General features: G+C 39.8%; 1 protein-coding gene and 1 long non-coding RNA gene across 4 annotated transcripts in view; one reads left to right on the plus strand and one right to left on the minus strand.

Moving 5' to 3' along the window:
- Positions 1-3,567, minus strand: part of LOC140682400 (uncharacterized) — a 54,232-nt gene extending 50,665 nt beyond the window's left edge. For both annotated transcript variants that reach the window (XR_012054082.1, XR_012054081.1), the window contains exons 1-2: positions 3,297-3,567; positions 651-758 (exon numbers count right to left, since the gene is read on the minus strand). This is a non-coding gene — a long non-coding RNA (uncharacterized lncRNA). The remainder of the gene's footprint in view (positions 1-650; positions 759-3,296) is intronic.
- A 57-nt stretch (positions 3,568-3,624) lies between these two features.
- Positions 3,625-27,388, plus strand: part of LAMA1 (laminin subunit alpha 1) — a 97,683-nt gene continuing 73,919 nt past the window's right edge. For both annotated transcript variants that reach the window (XM_072924520.1, XM_030266006.3), the window contains exons 1-3: positions 3,625-3,750; positions 24,224-24,394; positions 24,748-24,860. In XM_072924520.1, the coding sequence (XP_072780621.1) occupies positions 3,669-3,750; positions 24,224-24,394; positions 24,748-24,860 (366 nt within the window). In that variant the 5' untranslated portion in view covers positions 3,625-3,668. The remainder of the gene's footprint in view (positions 3,751-24,223; positions 24,395-24,747; positions 24,861-27,388) is intronic.

Below are 27,388 nucleotides of genomic sequence, written 5' to 3' on the forward strand. Positions count from 1 at the left end.
GGAACAGCTGAAAAGTTATCTAAACCAGCTTTTAGTAGTGACTGAACGTTTATATTAGCGGCAGACAGGCAGTTTATTGTATTGTTTTTACCTCCAATTAATAGTGATAATAATTTCCAAAATGCTTTTTCAGAAAACTCGGGAGGTGCTTATGAGATAATGAGAGAGAGGTAGAATGGATTGCAAATGTGTGCAAAAAGCCCCCCAAAAAAGAGAAACCCTTTGTTGTACAGTACAGCTATAGATAAAATCTTATTTAGCCATTTGATGTAGCTTCATGTGTGCTTATCTACTGGTTATAATGGTATACCTCCTTCTGGAAACTATGCCAAATTCCCTACACCAATTCGAGCAGCTGTTGCATCAGTGGTGTTCACAAGTGTAGAAATGTCCCTAAATGCATTGGAAGTGGGATGGATGGTAAGGTGGGATGGTGGGATATGCAAGTTATTAAATGCTATGGATGAGGAAAAGCACAGCACTGCTGACAGCTATGAGTGCCCCCGCTGCCCTCTGGGGTCAGGAGGTGACCTAATGCTCCTGAGGGGCCTGAAGGGAACCTGCCATTAACACAATAGCTCTGCCTTTAGCACAGGGACACAGACAAAAGCTGAAAAAACATAGTTGGTGTTCTCTTGGAGTTTACTTACATGCCGGATAGCAGAGTGGTTCTATTCAGACTCGGTATTTGGATTTTCTCTGTTTTGAACTCTCCCAAACCTCTGCCAACAGCAATGTTTTTGTCCATAGTTTATTGTCTGTGGATGGTTAGATTAACATATCACTTTGTAATACATCATTCTCACTATCAGGATTTTTTATTTCTTTTAAACTGAAACACTCAGTCCTTAAGACAAATGTAATTAATGAAAATAGGTGAGAGGAAAACCAAGATTTTAAGAAATTCCCTGTAACCACATCTCTGAGTATTTTTCTGGGTATTTACAGATTTTGTCTTACCTTTCAAATCTGTTTGCTTCGTTTATTTTGTCATACATTTTAATTGACAAGACCAGTAAGCGTGAGGCATTTGGATATTACAGTTCCTAAAGTTTGTGCAATCTCTGTCCTTCTTTCAAGTGAAGCTGGAGCAGCAGCAACTTAATTTTGTTAAATATAGATGCTTCCTGTACTGATTGAATGTGTAGTTCTACTAGCTGTATTATGCATATGTGATGTAGTAGCATTCAGAATTTCAGTTTGTGCAGATGGTTTTTGGGGAATGTATAAACATGCACAAAAGTGCTCTAAAATGCTCTCATTCTTTTGTGCATTTCTTCACTCATTCGTGGTCTTACCTGTACCACGGCATTCCATTTTCTCATTGGGTTGGTTTTTCAAAGACTAAGAAATTCCTAATCTCCTTGCAATGCCTGCTGCACTCACTTGGGGTAAATGTGAAGTTCCATTTGCTTAAGAAGCTGAGATTCTCATCTATCCTCATAATCATTCAAAGCTCATTAGAAACCGATGTTAGGAGAAAATTATATTAGTGGTGCCGTACCTTGCAATGAGGACCATTCTGATTGCCTGGTACTTTGTAGTAGGCAATGGTACTTTGTACTTTCAGCAATGAACTGGCAGAAAGGAACAATGGAAAACACTGTAATCCTCTTCTCCAAGAACATACATACTGAAGTGAAATTTCAGAAGAAATTTCACTGTTTTCCTAGGATATTATAATAAAGGGCACTGAACAAAGGTAATATGCTCCTGCAAACTAATTAAATGGTGGGGTTTTTATTAGTATACAGATGTTTAGTTAAACTGTAATAATCAAGTCAGATGATAAAGTCCAGAGAGGGATCTCAGTTTACATTTCATAGCTCTTGTGTAATATTCTAATGAGGATAAATACATGTAATAATAAACTGGCATTTATCATTGTATGGTTGCAACATTGTTGAGCTTGCTGTTACTTGAAGAAATGGTGAAACTGATCATAAAGCTGTAAACTAGCAGATTTTATGTTGCACAGATGCGCCCTCTTTCCCTTTTCTTTGTACTTGGCTCCCAACTGGTACTTAAGATCCTGCACAGAGGATTCCTTAACCTGACCTCTATGATTTTAGACCAAACGACATTTTGGCTCTTGAAATTTGTTGACTTTTCTCTCCACAGATGTTTTGCTTTGCTCCTCCTTGCCTGTCCTGAAATTTAAGAAGTTCCTGGTGTGAGCAAAGAATGGATCTGCTGGGAAGGGACAGATGTGGAGTGTTATTTATTTGCAGGCTTGAAGGCCTTTGATAAAGTTTTATGGCAGAAATTTTTCATTTTATATCTCCTTGACCCATAGATATTTCTCTTTGTCTATGTTTGGAATATAAACATTGCTATACTTTCTCAAGTATAACACTGAGTTACATGATAAGAAATTGCTTTTATGTAAAATATGTAACTCGCTATTATTTTCCTGAGTTTCCTGACTTCCCTGATCAATCAAAAAATTGATCCAGCCAACAAAGCTTAAGTCCAAACTCTGCAAAGAGCTGCCCAAAATTTGAAGAATTGCATCTTAACTCTGCTCATGCAACTCACAAATATTTTTGTATTTTGAAATACGGTTTTTAATCCAATACCATGGAGAGGAGCACAAGGTTTACCTAAAAAAATAAACATAATTTTTTAAACAAGATTATTTTTTTTCCTTAAAAAAGAGGGAATTCGCATTTGAGAGATGGTATCAGTTGACTCAAATTCCCCTACCTTAACCAATTTTTGGCATAGAGTTCTCTTCCCAGGAAAGTGTTCCCTGCTGCACCTTCCTTGAAATATTCATTAAGGAGTATGGTAGATATAAGCTCTGTGATCTGACAAACCTTAAAGCAGTAAAGCCTAATGGACATGAATTTTCCTGAAGCACCAAATAAATGTGTCTATCTTGAGAAATCTCTACAATCTTTTTCCTATGTTTCATGCTAGTTTCATAAGGTAGCTGATTATCAAAAAGCTGCAAAGATTTCCTATGGGACAAAAAGTAATCAGCCTCATAGTTTGCCAGCAGCTGAGAACTCATTTAATTTACAAACATGGCTGATTTGTTGTGGTTATGTGGAACAGGAGCTGGAAAACTATCAGCATGGGAACGAAGTTTCAGAGGTGGGGATGAGAAATTTATAAGGAAAGCCTTAACAGATATTTATTTATTTATTTATTTATTTACACGTGCAAATACCAGCCTTATGGAAATGTATGTTGAATTAGTTTCGCGGTGCTTTCTCCCTTCCCACACTTTTACCCTATTATTTCGCACACTCACCTTTCCCTTCCTCCTCTTCGTTGCAAAAATTCCTTACCTCGATAACTACGGTTTTCGAGAACTTTTTAGGCACGGAGCTCGGGCTCGCCGCACCCCGCGCATCGCCCTCAAGATGTGGTCGGGACCGCAAGCGCTTCGGGGGCGGTTTGGCGGGGCCGGAGACGCGCGGTGCGGGGCGCGGGATCCCCGAGCGTGCGAGCGTGTGAGGAGGGGACGGTGTGCGTGAAAAGCGCGTGTGTGCGAGGAGGGGTGTGAGAACGGGGCTGTGTGTGAAGGAGGGTGTGTGTGAAGGGGGCTGTGTGAGCGAGCCCCCGGTGGTGCGGGGCGGGGCGGGCCGGGGGCGGCGGGGCAGCACATATAAGGCGGGCTCGGCGGGGCGGGCAGCGTCCCTCCAGCGGCGGCATCAGCGATGGGCAGCGGCGGGCGGCGGCTGCTGGCACTGCTGGCGGCGACTTCGCTGCTGTGGGTGCCGGGGCAGGGCCAGCCCCGAGGTGAGCGCAGAAAGGGGGTGCGGGGGTGAGCAGCACAATGCCCCGCAGGGCAGTGCCTGCGGGGCTGGTCTGCAGCCGCCCGCCGCGTCCCGTGGCAGCCTTTGGCCCCCGCGGGGCTGGGGCAGCCTCGGCGGTGTCCCCGTCCCCGCCGGGCACGGCCGCTGCGGGGCCGTGCTGGGCTGCCAAGGCAGCCCGCTGTGGGAGGCGGGCTGGGGTCCGGCGGTGCCGACGCTTCCCGACGGCCTCCCCCATCTCTTTTATCCCTGTTCTCGTCCCCCATCTCCACGTTTTGCGGCCGCCCTCCCCCACTTTCCTGAAGTCCTTTCTCCTCCCTCGGCGGCGGGGGCCAGTGCGCCCGGCCGCCTCCGGGGCCGCCCACTCCCTTTGTGGGAGACGCCGTGAGGCGGCAGAGACCCGGGGGAGGAGGGGGCGACCCCGCCGCTCCTGGGCCGGGGGAGGGCTGCGGCGGAGCCCCCGGCGGAGCCTCTGTCCCGGCGGGAGATGGGGTCAGAGCCGGGCACGGGCTGCAGTCCTGGGGTTCCCTCTCTGGGGAGGGAGAGAAGGAGCCCCAAGGGATGCTGCACGCTGCCGGTAATATAAACCAGATTAAGCTCGGTTTTACGGAGTGAGGAGAGTCCCAAACAACTTTCCGGGCACGAGGCAGAGGTAGCATGAAGAAGTAATGGAGATAATCTAGGAAAGTTTTCTCTTTTTCTTTTTTTTTTTTTTTTTTTTTTTTGGTTTTGCACGTGGGTCGGCCCGCGCGTTGTGGCCGGGACACCGGAACGCTCCGCGCCGAGTTCTTGCCCTGCGAACGACTTCATGTCACGCATCCACTTTGTTCGGGGTGCTGTAACTTGGGTTGTCCTGTTGAGACCCAAGTTGCTGAGCACATCGGCTTACGCTGTTGCGAGGTTAACAGTGGTTGACTCTGCGGTGTGCTGGGTCGCGATAGCAAGCGCTGGTAGATGTCAGATGCTCTCACCTTTAGCTTGGGTCAGCTGCTGCTGGGATCCACCGCAGAATTTCTGCCGATCCCTACTCCTTGTACATGAATCCCCAGTCCCCCCATTAGGTCTCTATTAAAAACCAAAGGAAAAAAAAAAAATCTTGAATGGAAAATGGTTGGAAGGCATATGTTGTGCAGATGCATGACTTGATGAAGTATGGTGTTTGAGATGGATATAAGGTGGGAGATTAGCATCTGGATGTTTACAAGCTGCAGTAAAAGCCAGTGTTTATTAACATAATTATTTGTACAAAATATCCTCTAGGTAAAAAGGACAAAAATTAAGCCCAAGTAAATTTCAGAGGCCATATGTCGCAGTTTGAAAATAAATACACTTTACTTGGGTTATGAAAATTCGGTTGTAGAAACAAATGAAATGCTGAAGTGACATAAATTTTGCTTTTTAGTTTTTTAAGGTACCATCTTGCATCAAATAACCTTAATTCAATACTATTTCCTGTTTGAATATATACGATAACATGCAGTGTAAAATGAAGCTTGTCATGTAGAGGTGACAAGAGCAAATACCATTTTTGGTTTTTTTATTGACATTTCCAGTGATCTCACTGCAGTAATGTTAGCTTTTATATAGCAGCTCACGGGTGCTAGAGGCATCTGGATAAAATACTTGCTTTTTGTGTCAGTGATTGAAGCTACCAATATATTTCATTGCTTCTAAGCCACGCCTCCTGGGAATATTTAAGTTCATAATTACGTTTTTCTAGTTGAAAGATCAGGTCGAGAGACTATGCCTCCTATTAGATTAAGTTGATAGAATTTTTTTTTCTCAGCGTGAGAGCACAGATCATCCGAGGAAGCTATGAGTTTCAACCCCCCTGGTGGTGAACTGCCTTACAAAAGCCACAATTCAAGATAACTGATCCTAAAACAATGTGAAGAATGCGATGCAGATTAGAATAGCAATGTTACTTTTACAGAAAGTAAACAACTTTAGCTCAGAATTGTATGCATCTTGTTGAGGTAAAAATACATTTTGAAGTGAGGATGGAAAGATTTCTCAGAGCAGTTGTCTAGAGAAGTTTGGAGAAAAGGTATCTTGGGATTGCCGTGGACAGTGCTGTGGTAGAATTCAAAGTATTTCTTGTTTGTTTTATTGTTCAGTTTTGCTTTTGTCCTGTCAGCAAATGAAGAAACTGGGGGGTACCGCAGCTGTAAGGGTCTGTCAAAATGTGCTGAAGTCCATTCTAAGAAAAAGAAAAACATGGTACTGAAGTCACTGCACGGAACATCTTTGAAAGTTAATGATTGATTCTTTCAACCTAAAGATTAATATCTACATAGCTATAAAATTTAGTTGGAATTTTAATTACAGGTGTTTTGTTAAAGTGTTCCTATCATGGTAGAAAGTTTGGTTTGCATTTTCTGTTGAGTCTTTTTTATTCACTAATGGAGCAACTCTTCATGAAACATGTAACTATGTCTAGGTGCAGAGGAATTATTTTACGTCAGAAGCAAAAAGCCATTTCAGAGACTTGTTGTAGCAGCTTTACTCTGTTGGAATGCATTCTTTGTTATACTGGAGTTAAGTGATACATGTCTTCAAAGTAGAAAGGAAAATCAGTTAATGGTTTGAACACTTGCCTGTATTTCATAAATTTGACTCTGCCACTGTCAGGTCATTTTTTTTCTGTAATTAAAGAAAAAAATCTTGCTACTGTAAACCTATGGTAATGTTAACTTGGAAGGCTATAGTTGTAGACTAAATATTTCCTCAGCTGCATCTCTGTTTGTGTAAGCTGGTGTGCTGAAGTAGCCTGCTCTTGGGGTTTTGGATAAGTGCTAGTGCTTGGGGAACTGAACAGCCCCGGGAAGATGCTCCATCTGGGCAGATATGAACAAAAGTATTTCATATGCCTGTCACCCATTGGGTTTCAGACCTGCTTTGCTTCAAGGATCTGGTTTAGCGAGTATTCTGAGGCTATGGCTAATATACAAATTATGACATTATGGTCAGCAACCACATTTTTTTTTGTTAAAACACAAGTGATATAAATTATATTGTTAGAGCACATTCCCAGGCAGTGGAAAATTTATATTAATCTCCTTAGTTTGAGGGGGTTTGAACCCACATCTCCAATCTCTGAATATAGTGCTGTATTACCAAGTTGCTGTGACAGGTAATGCAGAGGAGGAGTGTGTGAAGTCTCTCCAGACCTCTCTTTGAAATGGAGCTACTGTACAGCCAAGATGGCAAGTTTCCTTCCAGAAGGAAAAAAAAAGCCGGTGCTTCCATTCTATCATTACTGTGCTCAAAATGTAAGGGGAAATAAGTACAGGCCTCCCTCTCTTTTATTTATTTGCCACAAGCAGCAGTAAGGTGTTTGACTTTGGGAGAAACTCTTATTGTACCAATGTCTCCTTGGGTTTGTTTTTTTGTTTGTTTTAGTTTTGAGTCGTTTTTCACTGGGCCACTCAAGCCGGGCAGCAGTCATGGGGTGTTTGTGAATCCCACTTAGTGAAGAAGGGCTCTTTGGTGCCTAATTCAGGGTGATGAGTTCTACCTCAAGAAGTGATGGCCTTTAATTGTAGGAGTTACGGCATTTGACAGAAGTTTCGGCTGTTAATCTGTGAGCCTAGGTAGGTGGATCTTACACTCTCAGCCACCTCACCACAACCTCATGCATTCAAAGCTGTTCTGTGCAATAAAATAATTTCCTCTGACACTTTTAAAATAGAGAGACAGACTTCCAGAATGTACTCAGAAGAAAATTTTCTGGAGTTTCAAGATGACTTGGATGTTGTATTCACAATTGCTTTCTGCATGAGATGAAGTAAGTCTCTTAAATGCTTCACCATACTGCATCTTGGGTTCATGTATGCTAGTGGCTTGAATAGACCTCGTTGCCATCAGTCTTAAATATCATTTTTTTCCCAATATCTGCAACAGAGCTGTGTTATAGAAAATGAGAAGGTTTCTATCTCTTGAAAAGTTTGCCTTTACTTCTAAACATTTTCCTCTGACATTTCTGCTGTGTTTCCACTGATGTGAATATTGTTTCCTGGTAAGAGAACACTAAAAGAAACTTCAAATTCCTTGAAGTTTGTGGAAGACTTAGAAGCAGTGCTGTCTGCAGCTTGCAGTGTGAGGCAGGAGAGCAGTGAGCTAAAAATATGACAGGAGTTTGAGGCAGAATCACTTAACATTATAGTAAGGTAAAAAAACTTAATTTTTGGCAAGATTTGGTGGAATGGTGTACTTTGCTTAAGTTTCCACTTTTTCCTCGGGGTTGGAAATCTCAGTTGCAAGTGAATCTGTACATCCCTTGTGTTTTCGGGTTGGGTAAGTAGCAGGGTCCCAAGATACTTATTAGCTGTCCACAGTCTTATTTAAGTTCTTAGATTGTGTGAGAAGTCTCATGTCCACCTACAAATTAATACCAGATCAAGGTGGAGCAACATCAATAACAAACCCAGGGAAATGAGCCCCTGCCAGGGCTCTCCTCTGACAGCCACTGATGTGTCATGGCAGCAGCTCTTTAGAGCTTACAGGATGGGGGTGGTGACAGTCTACAGGGGTATGGGATTCATCCTGGGATATAGGGGAAAACATCTTGGTATTGCACAGGACTTATTTTTGGGTGAATGGAGGAAGGGCCTAAGATGCATGGTTCAAACATAGAGTGTGTGTGATGGGGCTGGTGTGTGTGCAGGGCAGTTTGTGGCTCATGGCAGGGGTGGAGCTTTGGGCCTCAGGAGTTCACATGCCAGATAGCAGCAGTGGGGACATCTTGGGTGTGGGGAGCACAGTTACTGGATCCAGTGAGTCTCCAGCTTTGGGTATTTAAGAAATCCAAATTGTGGATAGGCATTGAAGAAATCCATCTCTGTTTAAGAATCCATGTTTTCCCCTGGAGCAGGGAACAGGATGAAACCATTAGTGGTGGTTGCATTTGTGTGTTTCTGTCTTTGTGAGTCTATGTGACTGGCCATATGTGTTTGCATATATCCATGTATGCATTGCATTTTGTGGGTAGCTCTATATGTGCCTGTTGGGAATACTTGCTCAGCTTTACTATGGCTGGGCCTAGGAACATGGAGCTGCAGCAGCCACATCTCTTGGCCTTGGTACACCCCAGCAAGACTGTGGAAGAGTAGGTGTAATGCCAGAACTCTTGGATTTTTTTTTTTTCCTCTGAATCCATTATTTTTGTCTATGACAATCTGACTCTCAAAGCTTTAATGTAGTGGACTGTATTTGATACAGCACTCTAAAAAGGTCAATTTTAGATGACCTATTGATGATGTCACCTGAAACAACAATGCTGTTTTTCTGGATACAATTGTCTTAAAGCTACAAGGTTCCCTAAGTTCATGATAAGCAACACACATATATTTTAAAACTTTTATTAAATATAAATGAGGTTTGGTCTTATTAAAATATATAGGCAGTGTAAAAAAGTAATTAATCTCAACTAGGGAGAAATTTTGCTGATTGGGACCTGACTTGTGGTTGGGGAAAAGAAGAAAGAACTGAGAAATGTCATTTTTTCCTGGTAGTCTGCAAGGGACATAATGGAGATTCTATGGGGAAAATGTGCTTGGTGTTGATTAAAGCCCTACATTTAAAATCCACTTTGTGTTTTTTTGCCTGATTTATTTTGCAAGAAATCACCAACAAGCCACAGACCATTTTCTTTTTTCTCAGAGTAGAAAGGTATGTGACAGAGAAAAATCACATGAAAGCATTCTAAAGCATTCTAGATTGAAGATTAAGATAAAAAAAAATGTCTGTTGTAAATATTTTCTGCATTCCCTGAGGACTTAGAAAATGCATCTCTAAAAGTTTAGGGCTATCAGTGTATGTTGATCACTTGTTGGTATTTGCATCAGTCTCACAAGACATCATCAGGTGGGGTTTGTTGCCTTCCCCTACTTTTATTTGTTGTTTTTCCTGCCCTGCAGACATCCCTTCCTGACCAAATTGAGAAACTGTATTGCAAAAGTTTGCAAGACAAGATTGGTTGGGTCACCTTGCAGGAATTGTGATTTGTTAGTTGGTGTAAACCTTCGGAGCACATCACTCAAATTTTTATTTATGCTTTTAGGTACTCAAGTGGTATCTCAGAGCCTCTGAGCTTGCAGATATGGGTACAGCTCTCTGTCTTTGAGGCCAGTGCTTCATTTGCTTGTGTGTCAGAGCAGAAATAAGGCTAGGTATATCTGTGCTTATTCTTTCTTAGTTACTTTTGCTATTTAAGGACTTCAGTGGTTTCTCAATCATTCTATGCTTTTTTTTAGAGGCTGGAAAAAATGGCTTTTCCCTGAAAATTATTATTTTATACACATTTTTGAGTATTCGAAGCTATATGCATAACAATTTTACAGGAAAATTGGAAGACTCCTTTTGTAATTACAGTAGATATAAATAAAAGTCAGAAAATAGGAAAACATAAAATTGTAAGACTAGAAACTAACTTTCAGTATTCTAATAGCAAATATTATAGGTGCACATCATTTATATTTCTCTTTTTGATGTGAAACAGCAGTTACAATTCCTGAGAAGTGCAAGGCAAAACATAGAGATAGAATGCTTTGGATTTACCCGAAAACCTGGTTTTTTTTTCTTTTTTTTTTTTCTTTTAAATATCTTCTGAAAATCACGACTGTTCTAGTGGCCATGTGAGCTCAGAGGGCCATTGGAAGGGAGGCGGATTCATGGCAGGTATTTTCACCCACTGCCCTTTCCACAAGTTCAACTTGTGACACTTGTGACAGGCTTTGTAAAAGCAGCAGCTAATGTGGGTCGATGGGCTGACACAGTTGTGTTTTTTTCTTGTAATTTCTGGGCTTTTCCACCAGGCCAAGGCCAAGAAGATCCCACTGCTGCTTTGTGTAGGCGGAGTAGATGTCAGCCTTCAGCAATAAATTCCTTCTGTTTTGTCATCTTTAACTTGTTAGCTTTTGATGATTTTTTTTTTTAACTGTCATTTGATACAGCAACAGCTCTGTCAGAGATATTCCCTAACCAATTCTTTTAGATTAAAGATTCAGATTTGAAAGTTGTTTTGCAAGCATAATGTAATTCCTTTCTATGAGCTCATTTATTGCGCTGCGGGACTCAGCCCCCATCTTGATACCTGCATGAAAATAAAGCTTAAAAATCTGTTTAAAAAATGGTCTTCCCAAAGTGGAAACACTGTTTTTTCTCCTTGCAGGCTCTGCCTGCATTTTTATTGCTGCTTGCTAAAAAATGGCCTTGAAACTGGGCTGGTGCCCACTACCTTCTTCACTGTATTTCCGTAACTTCTATTTGCTGAAAGTCTGAGAGGACAGTTCAGAACCTGTACACGTAATTCAAAGCAACTTCTCTAGTCTTGATTTGATTCTTTGATTATTATTTTTTGCTTGTGGAACCAATGAAGCAGGAAGTTTTTAATAGAAAAATCCTAACTCTACAAATCAGTAAGGTGAGTCTCACTGACTGGAGAAAGTGTTGGAATTCAGTCATTGAGCATAAATGTGAATTGGAGCTGTCATTAATGGTAACTTAGACTAGTATTGATTGTTTTTATCAGATTTTTTGAACTACTGCTATTTTGCCTTCTGTCACAAAACCCAAAGATGTATATAAAGAAATGTTTGTGTCGGAAGGCAAGGAACAAAGCCTGTAGCAAGTGAGACATCCAGTGCAATTTGATTGTGGCTGGGTGCAGCCTTGCCAGGGAGCACTGGAGCAGTGATCCAAGTTATCCCTCATATTTTTTTGTGGATGCTGGCAGAGTGAGCTTTGTAGGAAGCACACATGGTGTTGGGCAGGCTGGGTGCCTGGGAGGGATGGCAGCCTGGGGAGCCTGACTGCACCTCTGATGCTCCCTACCCAGGCAGAGCTGCTGCCAGGCTGGATGGTGCCCAGCCAGGCTTCACTGGCTCCTGATCCATCTAGGAGTATCTAGATAGTGAGTGAATCAGCACCAGCAGTAGGCTTGTACTTTAAAAATCAGTTAACTGCATTCCACCTTCCCTCCTCCTGGCTGTTTATTTACAGAAGTGAGAAATACAGCTCCTGAAAGTGCTTCACTTACTGATAAAACTATGGAAGAGAGCCCACTGCTTTTTCTTGTCTGGTTTTAATTCAGATGCATGAATAGCTAATGTGTGTTATGTTATTCTGCATGCCATACCTTTCAGATATTTTGCTTTCTTTTCCTTAGGTGTGCTGTCTGTTGTGCATATCTTGCCACTGCTTAAAGCAGGAAGGCAGAAAAAGGTTTGTAACAGTGTGGCAATGCCTCTGATGATTAGACTGTTTCTACTTTATTGGCTGAGAAGGGCTAGATAACAGAAGTTTGACGTGAAGGGTCTTTGTATTGTCAAGATCTGTGGATGCCCTGTGGTTTAAGTTAGGGTTGTGAAATACATGCTGTTGAAATTTCAAGGATTCCTTTTATTTACTTTAGCTTGTAGTCTCTGAAATGTGTGCTCAATGTCTTCTACTAGAAAATACCCTTTAAAACATGCTGAAGAGATACAAATTTTGATGGCAAAATGAAGGATTAAATTGACTTCACTGGCTTGGGGAGAGTTGCTGTGCTTGACATTATGTCTACTCACAGTTCTTCATTCCTTCTGTAGCTGCTAACTAATGCGTTCATTTTGTATGTGTGTCTTAATTGCCAAAATAGTTCAATTCAGTCTTATGTGATAATATATCTCTTACAGCATAAAGAAAAAGGTTTGTATAGATAGAAAGCAAGTCTGATACATGTCTCTGAGGTTTTTTTTACTATAACTATTAACTTTAACTGTAGCTAATAAATAGCATTATGTCTTGATTAGAATTTTAGGAACCACATATTTTTTGCTAATGCAAAAACATGAGCTTGATACTGAAATTGTCTTTAGACGTAAACATGAATTTTAAACTAAAAGTTACAGGAACTAAGTAATTAAGTTCTTTCCAGACCTATCGCAGTTTATCTTCCTTGAAATTGATTTACAGTATGTCTGTCAATGTTCTATAGAGCAAGTTCATCAATGCTAAAGTCATGCAGCAAATGCAGAGTCCATCCTTGGATGGCCACTCTTTACTTGGGCGTGGTCACACTGGGAACAGCTTAGTTTTCTGCATATTTGATAATATTGCAATGGGGATATTTCTTATTGAAGAAATGATTATTCAAAGTACAGTGCAGGTTTTCAGTGACATGGAGGAGGCAGCCCTTGGCAGGCAATGAGAAAGATGTATGTGATGTGGTGGGGAACTTCCAGGTGAATTGAGTATCTTTCCATCGTGATGAGCAGTAGGATTAGTGACCTAAAGGCAGTGCTGAAGCAATTGGGACAAAGCACAGCTGCTGGTGGACAGCTGTGTTCAGTCGGCATCTTGGTGTGGGTCAGAGGTTGCCATGCTGATGTTTAGCTCCAGTGATTTGTCAGGTTGCTCAGAAACTCTGCTGTGGGGTTTGGTGGAAAGATCTGCTTGTTACTGTACTGCCATGGCTGATAGTGGTAATAGACACATCCAAGTTTGCGTGTTTCTGGTAGGCTGAGAATCCTGCAGGAGTGATAGGAAAAGAGGGTCAGAAGGGAATTCTTGGTGGTACAGTGGCAGGGAAGAGATCAGGAAGTTTGCCCCAAGGAGGAAAACCCTTTTTGTATACCAAAGAATATCTACAGATGATACAATCTCTCTAAAATGGGAGCAGCCCCCCTTATCTTTTCCCTTCTTCAGGACAATGGGATATAAGCTGCCCACTCTGCAGCTCTACCCATGGTGCTGCATTTCCCACAGTCATCAGCAAAAAATGTTTGGGGTGTTTCAGGAAGGATCCAACTGTGCCTCACTGTTATTTTAGTGTCACTGTAACATTGCTGAATTTTAAATTAAACTACTTGAACTCTGTCTGTTAGAATTTTCCTTAAAAATTGCGCTTTGGGCTGAAATGCATCATTCTTGTTTTCAGGCCAAAGGCAAAATACTTGCAGAACACTTGATTAAAATTCCATGTGACTAGCTGAGTTCTTGAGTATTAATGGCAGAACAGAACATTTTAAAATATTGTTTTCTTTTTCCCCCTTGGTTTTTTTGGTACTAAAAATTACACTTTTTCAGGAATTTAACCTGTGTGACACAAAAGCTTTCGAATTCATGGAGTCATTTACTGTAAAATAATGAAATAAGAATTTGCAAGTGATGGGAGTTTGAAACATAAAAAATGTGCAACAATTGACTCGGTACTATTTTTTTTAAATAGTTGCAGTTTGTGCCCTGTAGATTTGTTAATTTGTGTGCCTGTAGACCAGCAGATGCAAGAACAAACAAAGCATGGTGATTAGCAGTTTTACTTTGTTGCCTAGAGTAAAATGCCTAGGAAAAAAAGTAGCAGGATATATTTTACGTTTTACAAAGAGCAGAAAGCTACCTCTATATCATGTTGAGCAGTGGGTTATTTCTGAAATTTAAAAAAAAAAAAAATACAAAAATGCCCCAGTAGGTTTTTCCCAATTAACCTTGAAACTTAGAGATTGCTAAATCTTGTCAGTAGAGATCAGGGAATGACCAAGCTTTGCATGTCTTTGGGGTTACACAGTTGCAAATCCTTTCAGATCCATTCAAGCTGGAGGAAATGTGCTTCCTTCTACCCAGGAAGATCTGGCAGTGATACAGGGCTGTATATGCCCTGGTAATGGCTTTGTGCCTGTTGGAATGAAAATATTTTTCTTCCCGTGTCTGAAAACAGGACAGCTGGTAGTTCTGAGGTGGAAAAACCTCTTAAACTTGTTTTGGTTAATAAATGGAAAATAAATTAAGCTTTGGTTAATAAATGGAAAAAATTGACTTAATTTAAACAGAAATTTAGCTTCATCTAACACAGCTGCAATTTCTAATATTAAGGAAGTGACAAATCTTTTTTAAATTAGGAAAATGAAATAAATTTTGATTTTATGTACATCTAGTTAATAACAAGCTTTCACTTAGTGAAAAAGACATTTCAGAGTTACTTTGTAATGGACCTACTTCATTTATGATCACAAGGTGATGCCAGCTGACTCATGGGCATTTCTAACTGTTTTAATCTTAATGTTTACATGGAGCAAAAAGTAGTGACTTTTTTTTGGTTGTGATACTGAGTCACGGTACTGAGTGGGACCTCTAAACCTTTAAAATTCTTCTCAAGCTCAGGTATCCCAGAATTTGCAAATTATAAATGGAAATTTAGATTCAGAAGAAGGCTAATAGATACGTGGGTCATAACTTCCTTTTTATTATAATGAATGATTAGGTGTGCAGACTGAGGCTGCACATTTATGCATGCAAATTTAATTAGGATTAAACCCAAGAGGATTTTCACTTGCAAGACAGTTGCTTCAGGTTGAAAACTGGTGATAGAAAAGAAGTTCAGGGGGAGATATTATTTAAGGAATCATATTAAGGGGGCATGAGGGAAGTCTGCTATGGGTCCTACATCAGTAAGAACAAAAATGTTTCATTTTGTTGATATTGGGGCACATCATAAGTGACAAGTGACTGAGGTCCCTAGTCTTTGACATGTCAGTCACACTGCCAGTACTTCTGTTTTGTTGCTTTAAGCTAATATTATATCTTAGGCAGCATATAAGCAAAACTGACAAGACACTGAAGTCTTTAATAGCTGTGGCTTGTATTTACTTCAGGTTTGAGCAAAGATTGTTCCCAACTGATGACTACAGAAAAAAAGCTAGTGTACTGGTAGAAGAAAGAACAACTCCCAAACCAACAAGCACAATGATGCAGACTCCTTAAAGTGTGGAAAAAGCTTTAGATGAACAAAAAAGAACTAATTTCATGGTCTGGCAGGTTTGTTGTTCCTTGGCAGCCTGCCCATCTGTCAACTTGTAGCTCTTTTGCTTTGGTGTAAATGCTGTGACAATTTCTGGGCAGATTCTTTAACTGGCCAACAGCATACAAAAAATCAATACTTGCAAGACATGACTTGACAGAAGAAATATTGATTATAATTTTGAAACGCATGATAGAATACTCAAAATTACTTATTTTTCATATCAAGTTGTACAGTTTGATGCTGAAAACTAGTTTTCTTTTATTCCACTACCCCTTAGTTTGTTCTGATTGAAATAAGCAGTAAATTACTGTCAAAATTGAAGGTATTAGAAATACCTGTGATAGATTTTTTTTATTTTTCCCCAGGAAATGATTTTTTTTCTCAAATACCTGAAATCTGTGAAAGGACCAAGCCATAATACCAGAAACCATATTCACGACCGGGATGTAAGCTATGAAACCTATTGAATTCACCAGTGTTTTTATGCTCATGTTGTCAAAGATGATGTGCACTCCTTTGGGAACAAAGTAGCACATTTGTAGGAATGTCTGGTTGGGGCTGAAAACTCGAGCTTCATCTGCACTCTGACCATGTCTTTGCAGCCTTATCCTCTCTCCTTAGTTTTCCAATCATTTGTATACAGATACTTCATACACTTTGAAACTTTTCTTAGAGCTCAGGTTTTCTGTCCTCCTTTGGAAAAGAAAAAGCACTTTTTTTTTTTTTTTTTTTTTTACCTCGTTCAAATTCTGTTACATTGGGCCCATCAGTCTGGCTATATGCTGGTGTTTGGGATTTTTAAGGAAGACATGCAAGTTATGCCAGACACTTGCTCCTTAACCTTCACAAACTATATTGAGGAAGCTAGCTGTGGGAGAAAAATGCAGCTGGTGTTCATTCTTGAATGAGCAAACTTTTGCTTACTTTGTTTCCAGTCTGAGTTTGATGGAATTTCATTAATTTGTAGTGTTATAACTTTAACTTTATTAATTTGCAGTGTTGTAATTATTTTCAATAAATTTCTGAGCACAGAATACTAATTAGCACATCATCTAGCCTAAGGGAGACCACAGTAGGTAAAATGCTTTTGCTGTAGTACCCTGTCTGCATTATGGCCCTCATTAATAATGCTGAGTGCACATAAGCAACTGCAGAAAAAAATATTTGGCAGAGAAGACTTTGCCATTTAGAAGAAGGGGCAAGGTTTCATCCGCTGTAGCTTGTTTGTGCTCTAACAGCTTGTGGAGTTCAAACAGAATGTTTTTTGTTACATTAACTGGTGTAATGAACTTGTTTTGTTGTCCTTTTTTCTGGTGCTCCAGTTGGATTGCTTAAGTGTGATTTGTAAAAGCTTGAGTGGATCAGAGCTGTAAAATAATCAGCAGACTGTTCTGAAAGCAAGTGGTTGAGTGTTCAGCAAATGGCTGCAAAGTAATCTGCTTTACAGATAACCTGAACTCATCTCAGGGTCTGATGTGGAGTATATTTATTTTTTGTAAGTGACCGAACTCTGCAGTACAACAGACCAGGATCTTTTACTTACCTTGGTGTGCAATGCAAACAGAACAGCAGTATCTGGAAAAAATACAAAACTTATTCTCATGTGTGTTAACAAAACTGTCAAGAATTTAAGAAGTTTTTCTACTCCAGTTGGTGCTGATGAAGTCTGAGGATCCACACTGTTGGAAAAATGCAAGCTGCCAAGAATTCAGAAGGATAAGAAGTTTAGCAAATGGACTGTAGAAAGATTGAGAGGGTTGTTTGCATAGTCTGGAAAAGAGTGTGTGATAACAGCTCAGGTAAACAAAAGTTGTAATCAAGAACATGATGAATGCAGCAAAGAGGACTGAAAATTTGTAACTTTTAAAGTGATAAAGTGTCAGAATAGACTTGTCAAGGATGTTGAGGAATATCCTCATTGGAAGCTCTTGAGAACAGACAAACTTAGTATGTTCTTACATTAAAAGCTGATTCAATTAAGTAAATGTAATCTTCACTACCTAGTATTTCTGTGATTGACACATTAGTCAGCTTTGCTCTACAATATGAGAAGAAATAGAGAATGGGATTTAGGGAAAGATAATGTTCTGTCATGGTAGAGGTTTCTATAAATCTGAAGTAGTTTTATCTAAATATTACAAATTAAAGTTTGCAGATGTTCTAAAATACCCTAAACATACTACATAGTTAAATCCTGTAAACTTGATATTTTGTAGCAGAAATTCTCCTCTGTGGTGAGCTACAGGAAAAGGTGTGATCAGTTTTCACAATAATTTCTAACTAGTGGCTTGCTATCTAAGCTTATTGTGTAAGTTGTGGTGAAACTTTCAGCTTCTCAAGTGGATTAATGCTGCAGCTACACATTTTAGGCAATGTCTTCGCAAGGAGGATTATAAGGCAGGTTGACTGTTAAACCCACATTTATTGCTGACTGTAAGAACAGAGAATTAGTACCTTAATTCCTGTAGTTAGAAGTTAGCAATTTCAGCCCATTTATTTTAGGGAAACCAGCCTAGATATTTGATGTGATTACAGGGTAGGATTCTGATGAAAGTGTATAGAGAAGGTTAAACTAGAATTGCTTGTTGGTAAAATATAATGAGGGTAAATCTATTGAGCAGGCTAGGAATCTGAACCCAAGCCTGATAGTTCCAGGAGTTTTATTTAGTAAACTCATTTAATCCAAAACTTGAATAAGACATAACAACTAAATTAAATCCATGCTTGAAAACAGTCTGAGAATGTTGAAAAGAATGTGACTTCAACTTCTGTATGCAATGCTATTACATATTCTATACATTCTAATGCTGACATTTTATTACATTTTGTCTTCAGTCTATTCTATTCTCCTGAAGTGCATCAAACTATTCTGAACAACTGTGTACTCCATAAATGTTTTCAATGAAGGGAGAATCCATTGCTTGTGAGCAAACTTCAGCATTGCCAACTTGTTATAAGCTGCTGATTGCCTCTACATTTTTAAAAACCGCTAACTTGCAAATGAGATTAGACTCCTTAAAGTATTTCTGTGTTCTGAAAAATGACACAATAAAAGCTCCTTGTTACTGAACACATCAGCTCTTTATGTTTTTTAAATCAGATCTACTTTGTTCACTTGCAAATTACTGATTTATTACACTCAGCACAAAAAAAGGCAAAATACTTAGAGACAAATCGGGCTGTTGGCATTGCTGAATGTCTTGATGTTGCTCACTGAAGTCTGGTTTAGAGGCTTCATTGTATACACTGATGACCAATCCAGAAAACTTTCTGAACTCAGTCCTTGGCTTGCTTCATATAATCTTTTGTGTTCATTTCACATCCTATTAGTTTGTCTTCAAAAAAAACCCCAATAAACACCTCCCTAATTTAGTTAGCTTTCTATAAATATCAGACAGATCAGTGAATATGGAGTCAGGAAGAAGCTGTCCTAAATGTGACATTTCTGTAAGAGTTTTGCCATCCTTACAATATTGATCTGGATACCAAAATGCATTATCTTAATTGTGCTTGTGGAATATATTTGGTGGCGTTGTGAAGACCATGTAGAGTAGAACTCTCATGTGCATCCTTCTGTTTGTGCAGCAGTTTGTAAAAGAAATTATTTTAATCAGTTGTGCCTCTGTGAGGAAGATTTTTATTCTTGGGACTGTCTCCCTTCACATTCCATCTGTACAAAGTAGTTTTACTCTGTCACATTTTGAGGATTCATACAGTGCAATGTGCAGAAACACAGGTTATGCATGTGTTTTGCCAAAATGCACAAATCCAGTTGTCTTCTACCCAAAAACCAGTGATTAAATACTATTAATTTTTTGACTGGACATAATCATTAATCAGAAAATGCAATTGGAGTTTCTTTCAGATCTAGCTGTACAAAATACAGCCAAGGGTCCTACACTGAGAAAACTTAAATAGAATGCAGGGAAAAAAGTGTGTCTAAAAAGCCTTTGATAGATGGCCCACAAATGCATATGATTTTCATACTTGCATTTAGTGATGGATATGTGCTGTGGGTTGAGCATGGAGAGTAAGTTTAATGTTAGACTGCACTGGTGCTGCTCTGTCCTCTGATGGACAGGATAGCTGAGCTGGACAAAATGCTCAGTAAGTTCAGATATGGTAGACTCATCGCATGGAATGATTACAATTGCTGTGATCTGCTCATGTGCAATAAGTCAGGTGTATCCAGAATGAAGCAACAAATATGCATTGATGGCAGTTAGTTACCAGAATCCTGCAAATGTCCCATATTCTTGAAATGCTTCTTGTTGAGAACTTCAGGGCCCTTGGTAGTCTATATATGTAACAAAGTTAAAGCCTACAAACCCACAAAGAATTTACTTGAGTCCCTAGGAAAGATAATGATATTTACATCAGTAGCAAGGAACTTGTGAGGACTTCTCTATAATCTGGTTTGAAGTAGAATAATTCCCAAAGAAATGTAGGCTGTATGCTCGACCACTAACTTTACAATAGAAGGATAGCTGACCTGGCTAGAGGTGTCTTTTATTTAAGCACTCCATGATGACCTGCATGCATTATCAGTACTTTCAATCTGCCCCAATAAGATGCGTACTCCACCTGTCCCTGTTAATTTGGAGAATCAGAGTCAACAGGTATATTGAAGCATATAAAATACAAATTGCCTTGTCCACCTTAAAGATTTTTGCCTGTCTTCTTTTTCCCTGGCATGCTGCATGCTGACCAACTGTTCATCATTTAAAAATGTTACAATTGGCTTCATTATGAACAAGTTTTTTTCCTGAGTTTTGCTGGAAAACCAATGCTATGTCCTTCACCATAAGGTCTGCTTGCTAAGCTGTACATACAACAAATCCATCTATTCTCGTAATTACTTCTTGTCATTTCCTGATGGATTGAACAGTGTAGAGTGTGGATGTGACTAATTTTGCACTATTCACATGGCATGTCACCTTACTAGGAATGTAATTCCCTCCACTTCCTCTGAGCTTGGGGTGTTTTGTCTCTCTAGGAAAGATCTGAATGACATAATTCTGACAGAACCCACTCAGATTCTCAGTTCTCCCTTACTGAGTTTTAGTCATGCATCTGGCTAAAACCAAGTCCTTACAAATGAGAGCAACTTGTTTGAACTTTAATGAAAACATTGTGCTTAGCTTTTGTGCTGAGCTGTAGTGAACCAATTGTTATTCTTTCTCAAGGTCAAATTAACATCTATGCACTTCATTTTCTGGCACTGGGGTGTGTGCAAATCTCTGGTTTGAGGCAAATGAGCATCTGAGTAGCTGGAAAATAATGAAAGAGTTCACCTTACCATGAAAAGGACCGGCCAGCAGTTAGAAGTAAATGAGTTTAGTTTAAAAATCTTCCAGCTTTTCTCAGGACCACCATAGTCTCTTGCAAAATGCTAAGCAGTAATTCTCATGGTTTTGCATGGAGCACTTGCCTTCCTTTTTAGTGGGAATAATATAATAAATCCAATTTAATGTATAATTTGTGCTGTACTTTAGATAGAAAACCATGAAAGTTAAATGGATGAAGGGCCTAGAGGGTAAGTCCTATGAGGAGGGACTTAGAGGGCTGGGGTTGTTTAGCCTGGAGGAAAGAAGACTCAGCAGAGGCTTTATCACTCTCCGAAACTACCTGAAAAGGAGTGTGTAGCCAGGCAAGGGTCTGCCTATTCTCCCGGCAACAAGTAATAGGATGAAAGGACATAGCCTTAAGCTGTGCCTGGGGAGATTCAGGTTTGACCTCAGGATCAGAATTTCTTCATGGGAATAATTGTTAGTCATTGGAAATGGACTGCCCAGGGAAGTGGTGGAGTCACTGTCCCTGGAGGTATTCAAGAAATGACTCTGTGTGGCACTTGGTGACCTACTCTAGGTAACCATGTGGTAATCAGAGGTTGGACTTCATGATCTCAGAGGTCCTTTCCTAAGGACTTAATGATGCTGTGATGTCCTTAAAAATGCAAATATAATTTGCTGAAATTTCAGTTTAATTAAATATGTTATCTTCTGATGAAGTTTTATGTCAGTTACAGCCACTTACATTTCACACCAAGATATGATGGCAGTCACCTGTTTATGTGTAAGTGGCTCATTTAAGTGACTGATTATGTGGTTGCTCATCTTTATCATACCTACTGCTTCCTACAAGGCATAAAAATATTTTAGCAGATGTTTGGTTTCCTGATTTTTTTTGGGGAGGAGGGGGTTGGAGAAGTAAGAGAGAAGGGAGGTTGGCAGAGCAGCATCTAAGAGCTTTTGAACTCCTAACTCTGAGTACCTGGCTCTCCTTACTAAAAGAATAAAGAGGAACAATGTTCTTTGAAGATGCAACTCTTTTCATTTGTTCCAGATGCTTATTGTTTCTTAATAAATCATCTCCAACACTATCCTTGATCTTGCCTGAAATCAGTGGCTGCACCTCTGCAGTTTGCCTTAAAATTTAATTGTGGTAAAGAGATTCAGAGGTGAACATAGTCAACTAGGATTTGAAGAGATGCAGTACCTTACAAGACAAAGCTAACAACCTCTATTTATTTGGATCCTGGGGCAAAACTCCAGTGCAACTCACTTAGATTGAAGTGCTCTTTTTTATGTCTGTGGGACTCAGAAAACTCACCATGAGAGAGTGTTGCTATTCCTTTGGCACAAGTCTGACTGAAGGTTGTTGGAGGCAAATTATTTCACTGTAGCAAATGGAAAGAAATGCCAGGGCTACTGTGTGAGTGAAGGTAATGAGTGACCTGGGAAGTAATGGAGACATGTCTTCATGGGAGCTCATGAAGACAGGCTGGTATACCCCTGCATGAACAGTAAGTAATACTGAATAAGAAGGATTTTATGTAACTGGAGAACAATGTTAAAAAAGGCACCCTCTTCCACTGCTGAGCTTTCTTGTTGAGTAGGAAAACAGAGGCAGCATTTCTTCTCTGGCTCCAGCTTTACATCTGGAGATGCACTACACACATACTGCACAAGGTGAGAGAAGCCTCTGTAGAAAATATCTTACTGGCAGAAGGGCCTCACTGGTGTAGTCATTAGGATGTCTTCAGCATCCCCATCTGCATCAGATTTAGGTGTAATGAGAACAAGGCATCTGACCTAGTCTGGATTTACCATAAATGAAGTCAGGATTAAAAAAACTAAAAAGCTCCATCTCCCTCCTATTATATTTCAAGTACAGCACAATTGAAAACACACAGTTTGTTATTCATACAGTGGTGCAGAGGGTTAGGATTTAGCCAAATTTTCAATAGCTGAAGGCAAGTCTTAAATAACACTGAAACTTTTCTCCAATATTTCTAGGGTAATATAATTACTAGGCAAAGACACTTGAAAGGAATATTGAATGTAACCTTGTTAAATCACAGAATTGTTAGGGTTGGAAGGGAATTCTGGAGGTCATTTGGTCCAATGACACTGCCAAGGCAGGGTCACCCTGAGCAGTACACAGGGATTTGTTCAGGTGGGTTTTGAATGTCTCCAGAGAGAGACTCCATAACCCCTCTGGGCAGCCACTCCATTGCATGGCCACCTTTGGTGTGAAGAAGTTCCTCCTTGTGTTGAGGTGAAACTTCTGTTTTAGTTTATGGCCATCACTCTTTGTCCTGTTGCTGAAGAGTGCTGAAAAGAGCCTGGAACCTTTCTCTTGGCACCCACCTTCGAGATATTTATACGTATAAACAGCTAAGGAAAACAAAACTTGAATATTGCAGTCTCTTTTGATGTATATTGTGGATAATGAAGTAAAAAAATTCATACAGTTTTACTAGTGGAATAGGAACATGTTTCCACAAATATGGCTTGATTTTTTTTTTCAGATTTCTTTTTAACAGAAGACAAATGATTGTAATACCTTATTATTGCAAGACAAGCAAGTCTTGCGGCATTTTTAATGTGCCATACCAAGGTTCTAGCTTTGATTTTAGCCCACTGGGTTTAATCTCTAAAGACAGGACTCCTCTTTTCAAACTTTTCTTTTTCAGAGTTACGTATGGGTGGAAATGGAGTATCTCTGTTACACCATAACCATGCAAGAAACAGAAGCTTTTTAGCTCATGAGGGACAGCTGGAAGCTGATTGAGAGACTGTGCTTAACTTCTGTCACATACAGTATTCTAGAAATTTTATCAGTAGCCTTCAAACCAAAGTAAAACTTTACTCCTTTTAGAGAAAGTGAAGGATTCCTGGTCAGGTAGCTGTAATCTTGAAACTTAGTCTATTGTTACATTATTCCAGTGCACAAGAGCAAAACTATTTGAAAGTACACCGAAGTGTTTGTATAAAGATTAATAAGTGTCAAGCAAAATATCCCTTAGGCTTTACAGGGACTGCAGAAGAGGCCTGTAGCAAAGGTCTAAAGTTCAGTCCTTAAATCTTTCAAGTCTGGAGTGTCCTGTTCAGGCCAGTGGTGTTGCTGCTGCAAAGAGCATATGTAAAATTTCCACACCAGCTGAGTGTGTGCTCTATAATCCCTCTTTGATTCTGGCAGTGAGTCAGTTGTCCCCCAGGTTTTGATCAATTCACTATGCAGGGGAAGATTTAGTAACTGGGAGAGATGGTTTGCAAACTCTTGTGTTCCTCAGCACAAAACATCCAAATGTGGAGTGAAATAACAGGGATATTGCTGTCAGGGTGCCAACTTTGCATGCCTTATGATGTGGCTGATAAACATTATTTCTTTCAAGGCCTGTTTCCTGCCATTTTGAACCTGGCCAGCAATGCTCACATCTCCACCAATGCTACCTGCGGGGAGAAGGGACCAGAGATGTTCTGCAAACTGGTGGAGCACGTCCCCGGACGGCCCCTGCGCAACGCCCAGTGCCGTGTCTGTGACAGTCACAGCGCCAATCCCAAAGGCAAGCTTCACATGTTTTGGGTTTTGTTTGTTTCATGACTTTGTGTCTTTTTTTTAACCCTTCCCCTCAAATACAGAGTGTACTGCAGTCAAATATGTTGTGGGTTTAGTCTCTGTACTATGTGAGTGCAATTACCTTGGAGCAAAAGGCTGACAAAGTGTGAGCACCATGTATCACCACTGAGCACTGCAAGATCCAGTGACAGCCTTTTTTTCTCTGAGGGCAGATTTCAGCTTTTACTTCTTTATGACAGGAAGAGATTGTTCTTTGTGTGAAAGAACAAATGTGCTGGGTCAGAAAAGTTCAGTGAGATTTATTTTCAAGAGATGTTTAATTTTTTTGCTTTGAAACAGAGCAGCACCCAATTTCCAGTGCAATCGATGGTACCAATAACTGGTGGCAGAGTCCCAGCATTCAGAATGGCAGGCAATACCACTGGGTCACCATCACTTTGGATTTAAGGCAGGTGAGTAACATTTATGTGAGTGTCATTCAATGGATGCAGGATACAAGCCAATATAAATTGATTGCAGCTCTCCTGTATTTAGATAAACAAAAAAGTTTTTAGTAAAATCTCTCATCCATGTTCTTTCTGTCTTGGTAACCAATTTCATCTGTACCAATTCCTTTGTCGTGGTAACTTCTATACGAAGATTTGTCTAACTTCTGTCTTTTCCTCATGCTTCTGTCTTTCCCTCAGCAGTCCTATGATATTGCTTTCCTCCACCTTTTATTTCTTAAAAGTTACTTGAAGTCTGTGTTTTCAACACCTATTTTTAAACATGAGTGTTTTCAGGGTATTGGCCAAAGCACACATTTTATATGTGAGGATGCTTCTGGCTGATTCTGATCATCATCTTATTGGAAGGAGCACTGGAAAAAAAATGTTCAAAACTGTATCTTCTCGGAACTTTTGCTGTCTGCTGTGCTGCAGACCTGGGGTTTGAATTTCTGAAACAGTGATTTGTGACCCTGGGGAGTCTGGAACTGTCTGGGCAAAAGTTGGTGGTCTCTGTTTTGGCCACTCTGCATGGCCAAACTTGGAGGGATTTGTCATTCTTAGACAGGAGCAAGGAGCATGCTAAACTGTACAGGGTATTTGCTAATTTATAAGTTCATCTGCTAGACATACAAGAATCAGAAGTCTCCTACCCTCCTCCAAGAATAGACAAAATAATTGGTGAAGAAATGTATTTTTCTTGGCTTTTACTTGTTGTTTTGCTTTGAACATATCTATGTACTGGCCTACCTATGTTGTTTGAAAATCATAGATCAGCAATTCCTTATTAATATGGGAATGCCTCCAAACTCTGGAAGAAGCAGCTTTATTACTTACTAAGAAATGCATACTTGAGGTGTAGAATTGGTAAGAAGCTTTTGCAGGATCTCTGGACCCTGCTTAAAAGTTATTTTAAAGATTAAAACAGAGAGTTTAACTTTGATGTTTTCAAATAAAACATAGATTAAGCAGTGCCTCGTTTACTCTTTAATTAGAAAGCGGAACTGTTAGGATAATGATCACAGGGTGCCTTTTGTCAGTGACAGAAGGTTTGGATAGGATGTTCATGTTATTTGAAGAGTTAACTTTGTGTTTGGTTTGTAAATGGACAAACAGGAAGGAAAAATGAAGGAGGAGGGGATGGATGCCTCAGTTTTTATCCTCCTAGAACAAATTCACTTTGGAAACAGACCAGCTGAGCTGCCCTCTGACTCATTTATTCTTCAGTCTTAGTGCTGTTGATGTTTTAACAAATACATATCTTTCCTCTCCTGACCCATGCTCAGTTTCACTAATTTGATTTGATAAGTTTCCCCTAAGGGGCCTTTCTTGTGTGTTTTCCCTAGAGAGTTTGAGAGAGAGAAGGCATCTAGGGCTACGCAAACTGAATGTAAATTACTGCTTTGTGAGAAAGGATTTGGTTAATAGAGATTGCTTGAAGTCAGTGAGTTATTAGAGCTGACTTGGTGTGCTTACTTTAAGCCAGTCAGCACAAGTAAAGAAAACACAAAAGAAAAGCATATGAAGCACCTTAGTGGTTTTGGCGATTGTTTATTCATACATTTGTTTCAGAATAACTTAAAATAGGACCTATAAAAATATTTCTGAGAGTCAGTACCGATGTTCAGTACAACTTCATCATTGGTATTTTTTTTTTCCACATTTCAAGTGTTGTACATTAAATCTGTCAAGAACCATATTAAAGTAAACAAGTCCTTCAACTTTCCTTGCCAGAGTATAGAATATATTCACACCTTTTTGTGATGTTAAAAATCTGGTCATTATGGGTGGGTTTTTTAGCAATTATTAGAAATTCTAGGACTAAGAGGAATTTATAATTTCTTGGGATTATTACCAAAGTACAGAGATTTTAGAGATATAATCCAAGCAGTTGGGTTGGTAAGTGCTGAAACATACTGGCTGGCAAACATGGGGAAAATTCCCATAGCTGGTGAACACTGACTCCACTCCAAATTTCCTAGGTGAAACTCTATGACTACTCATCTTTTGGCTTCAAGTTGAACGGAATAGAGGATATTCTTTTAGCTAATATTCTATCTTGTTCTTAGTCTATTGAGTCTAAACCCAGCTGTACTACAGAGTAGTTTGATGGGCTCTTAGTAAGAAAAGAGGGTTAGCTAAAAAACCAGCATTGAAATTGCTGTTTTTATCTTTCTCCTTTGCAGAATCTGTGCTATTTGTAGCTAATATAGTGTTTTATAAGGATAGTGAGTGCTTATATAATGATTTTCTAGCTCATATACATCATGACAAATAGGTGCATTTATTCTAGTGTGCCTTTCAGACTTTCCAGGATCCACATATATGATAATCTTTCCTTCCCACACCCTATACCAGTGCCTCCTCCTCCCTCTTTCCATTAAATGTATGGCAATGATCCAGAACTGGGGAAAGAGCAGTGTAGCAATCAGGTGTAGGATTGATGTACAAGACACTAAGATTTGATTTATGACCTTGTGCTTCCTACACTGGTA

Source organism: Taeniopygia guttata, chromosome 2, assembly GCF_048771995.1.
Source record: "Taeniopygia guttata chromosome 2, bTaeGut7.mat, whole genome shotgun sequence".
NCBI lineage: Eukaryota > Metazoa > Chordata > Aves > Passeriformes > Estrildidae > Taeniopygia > Taeniopygia guttata.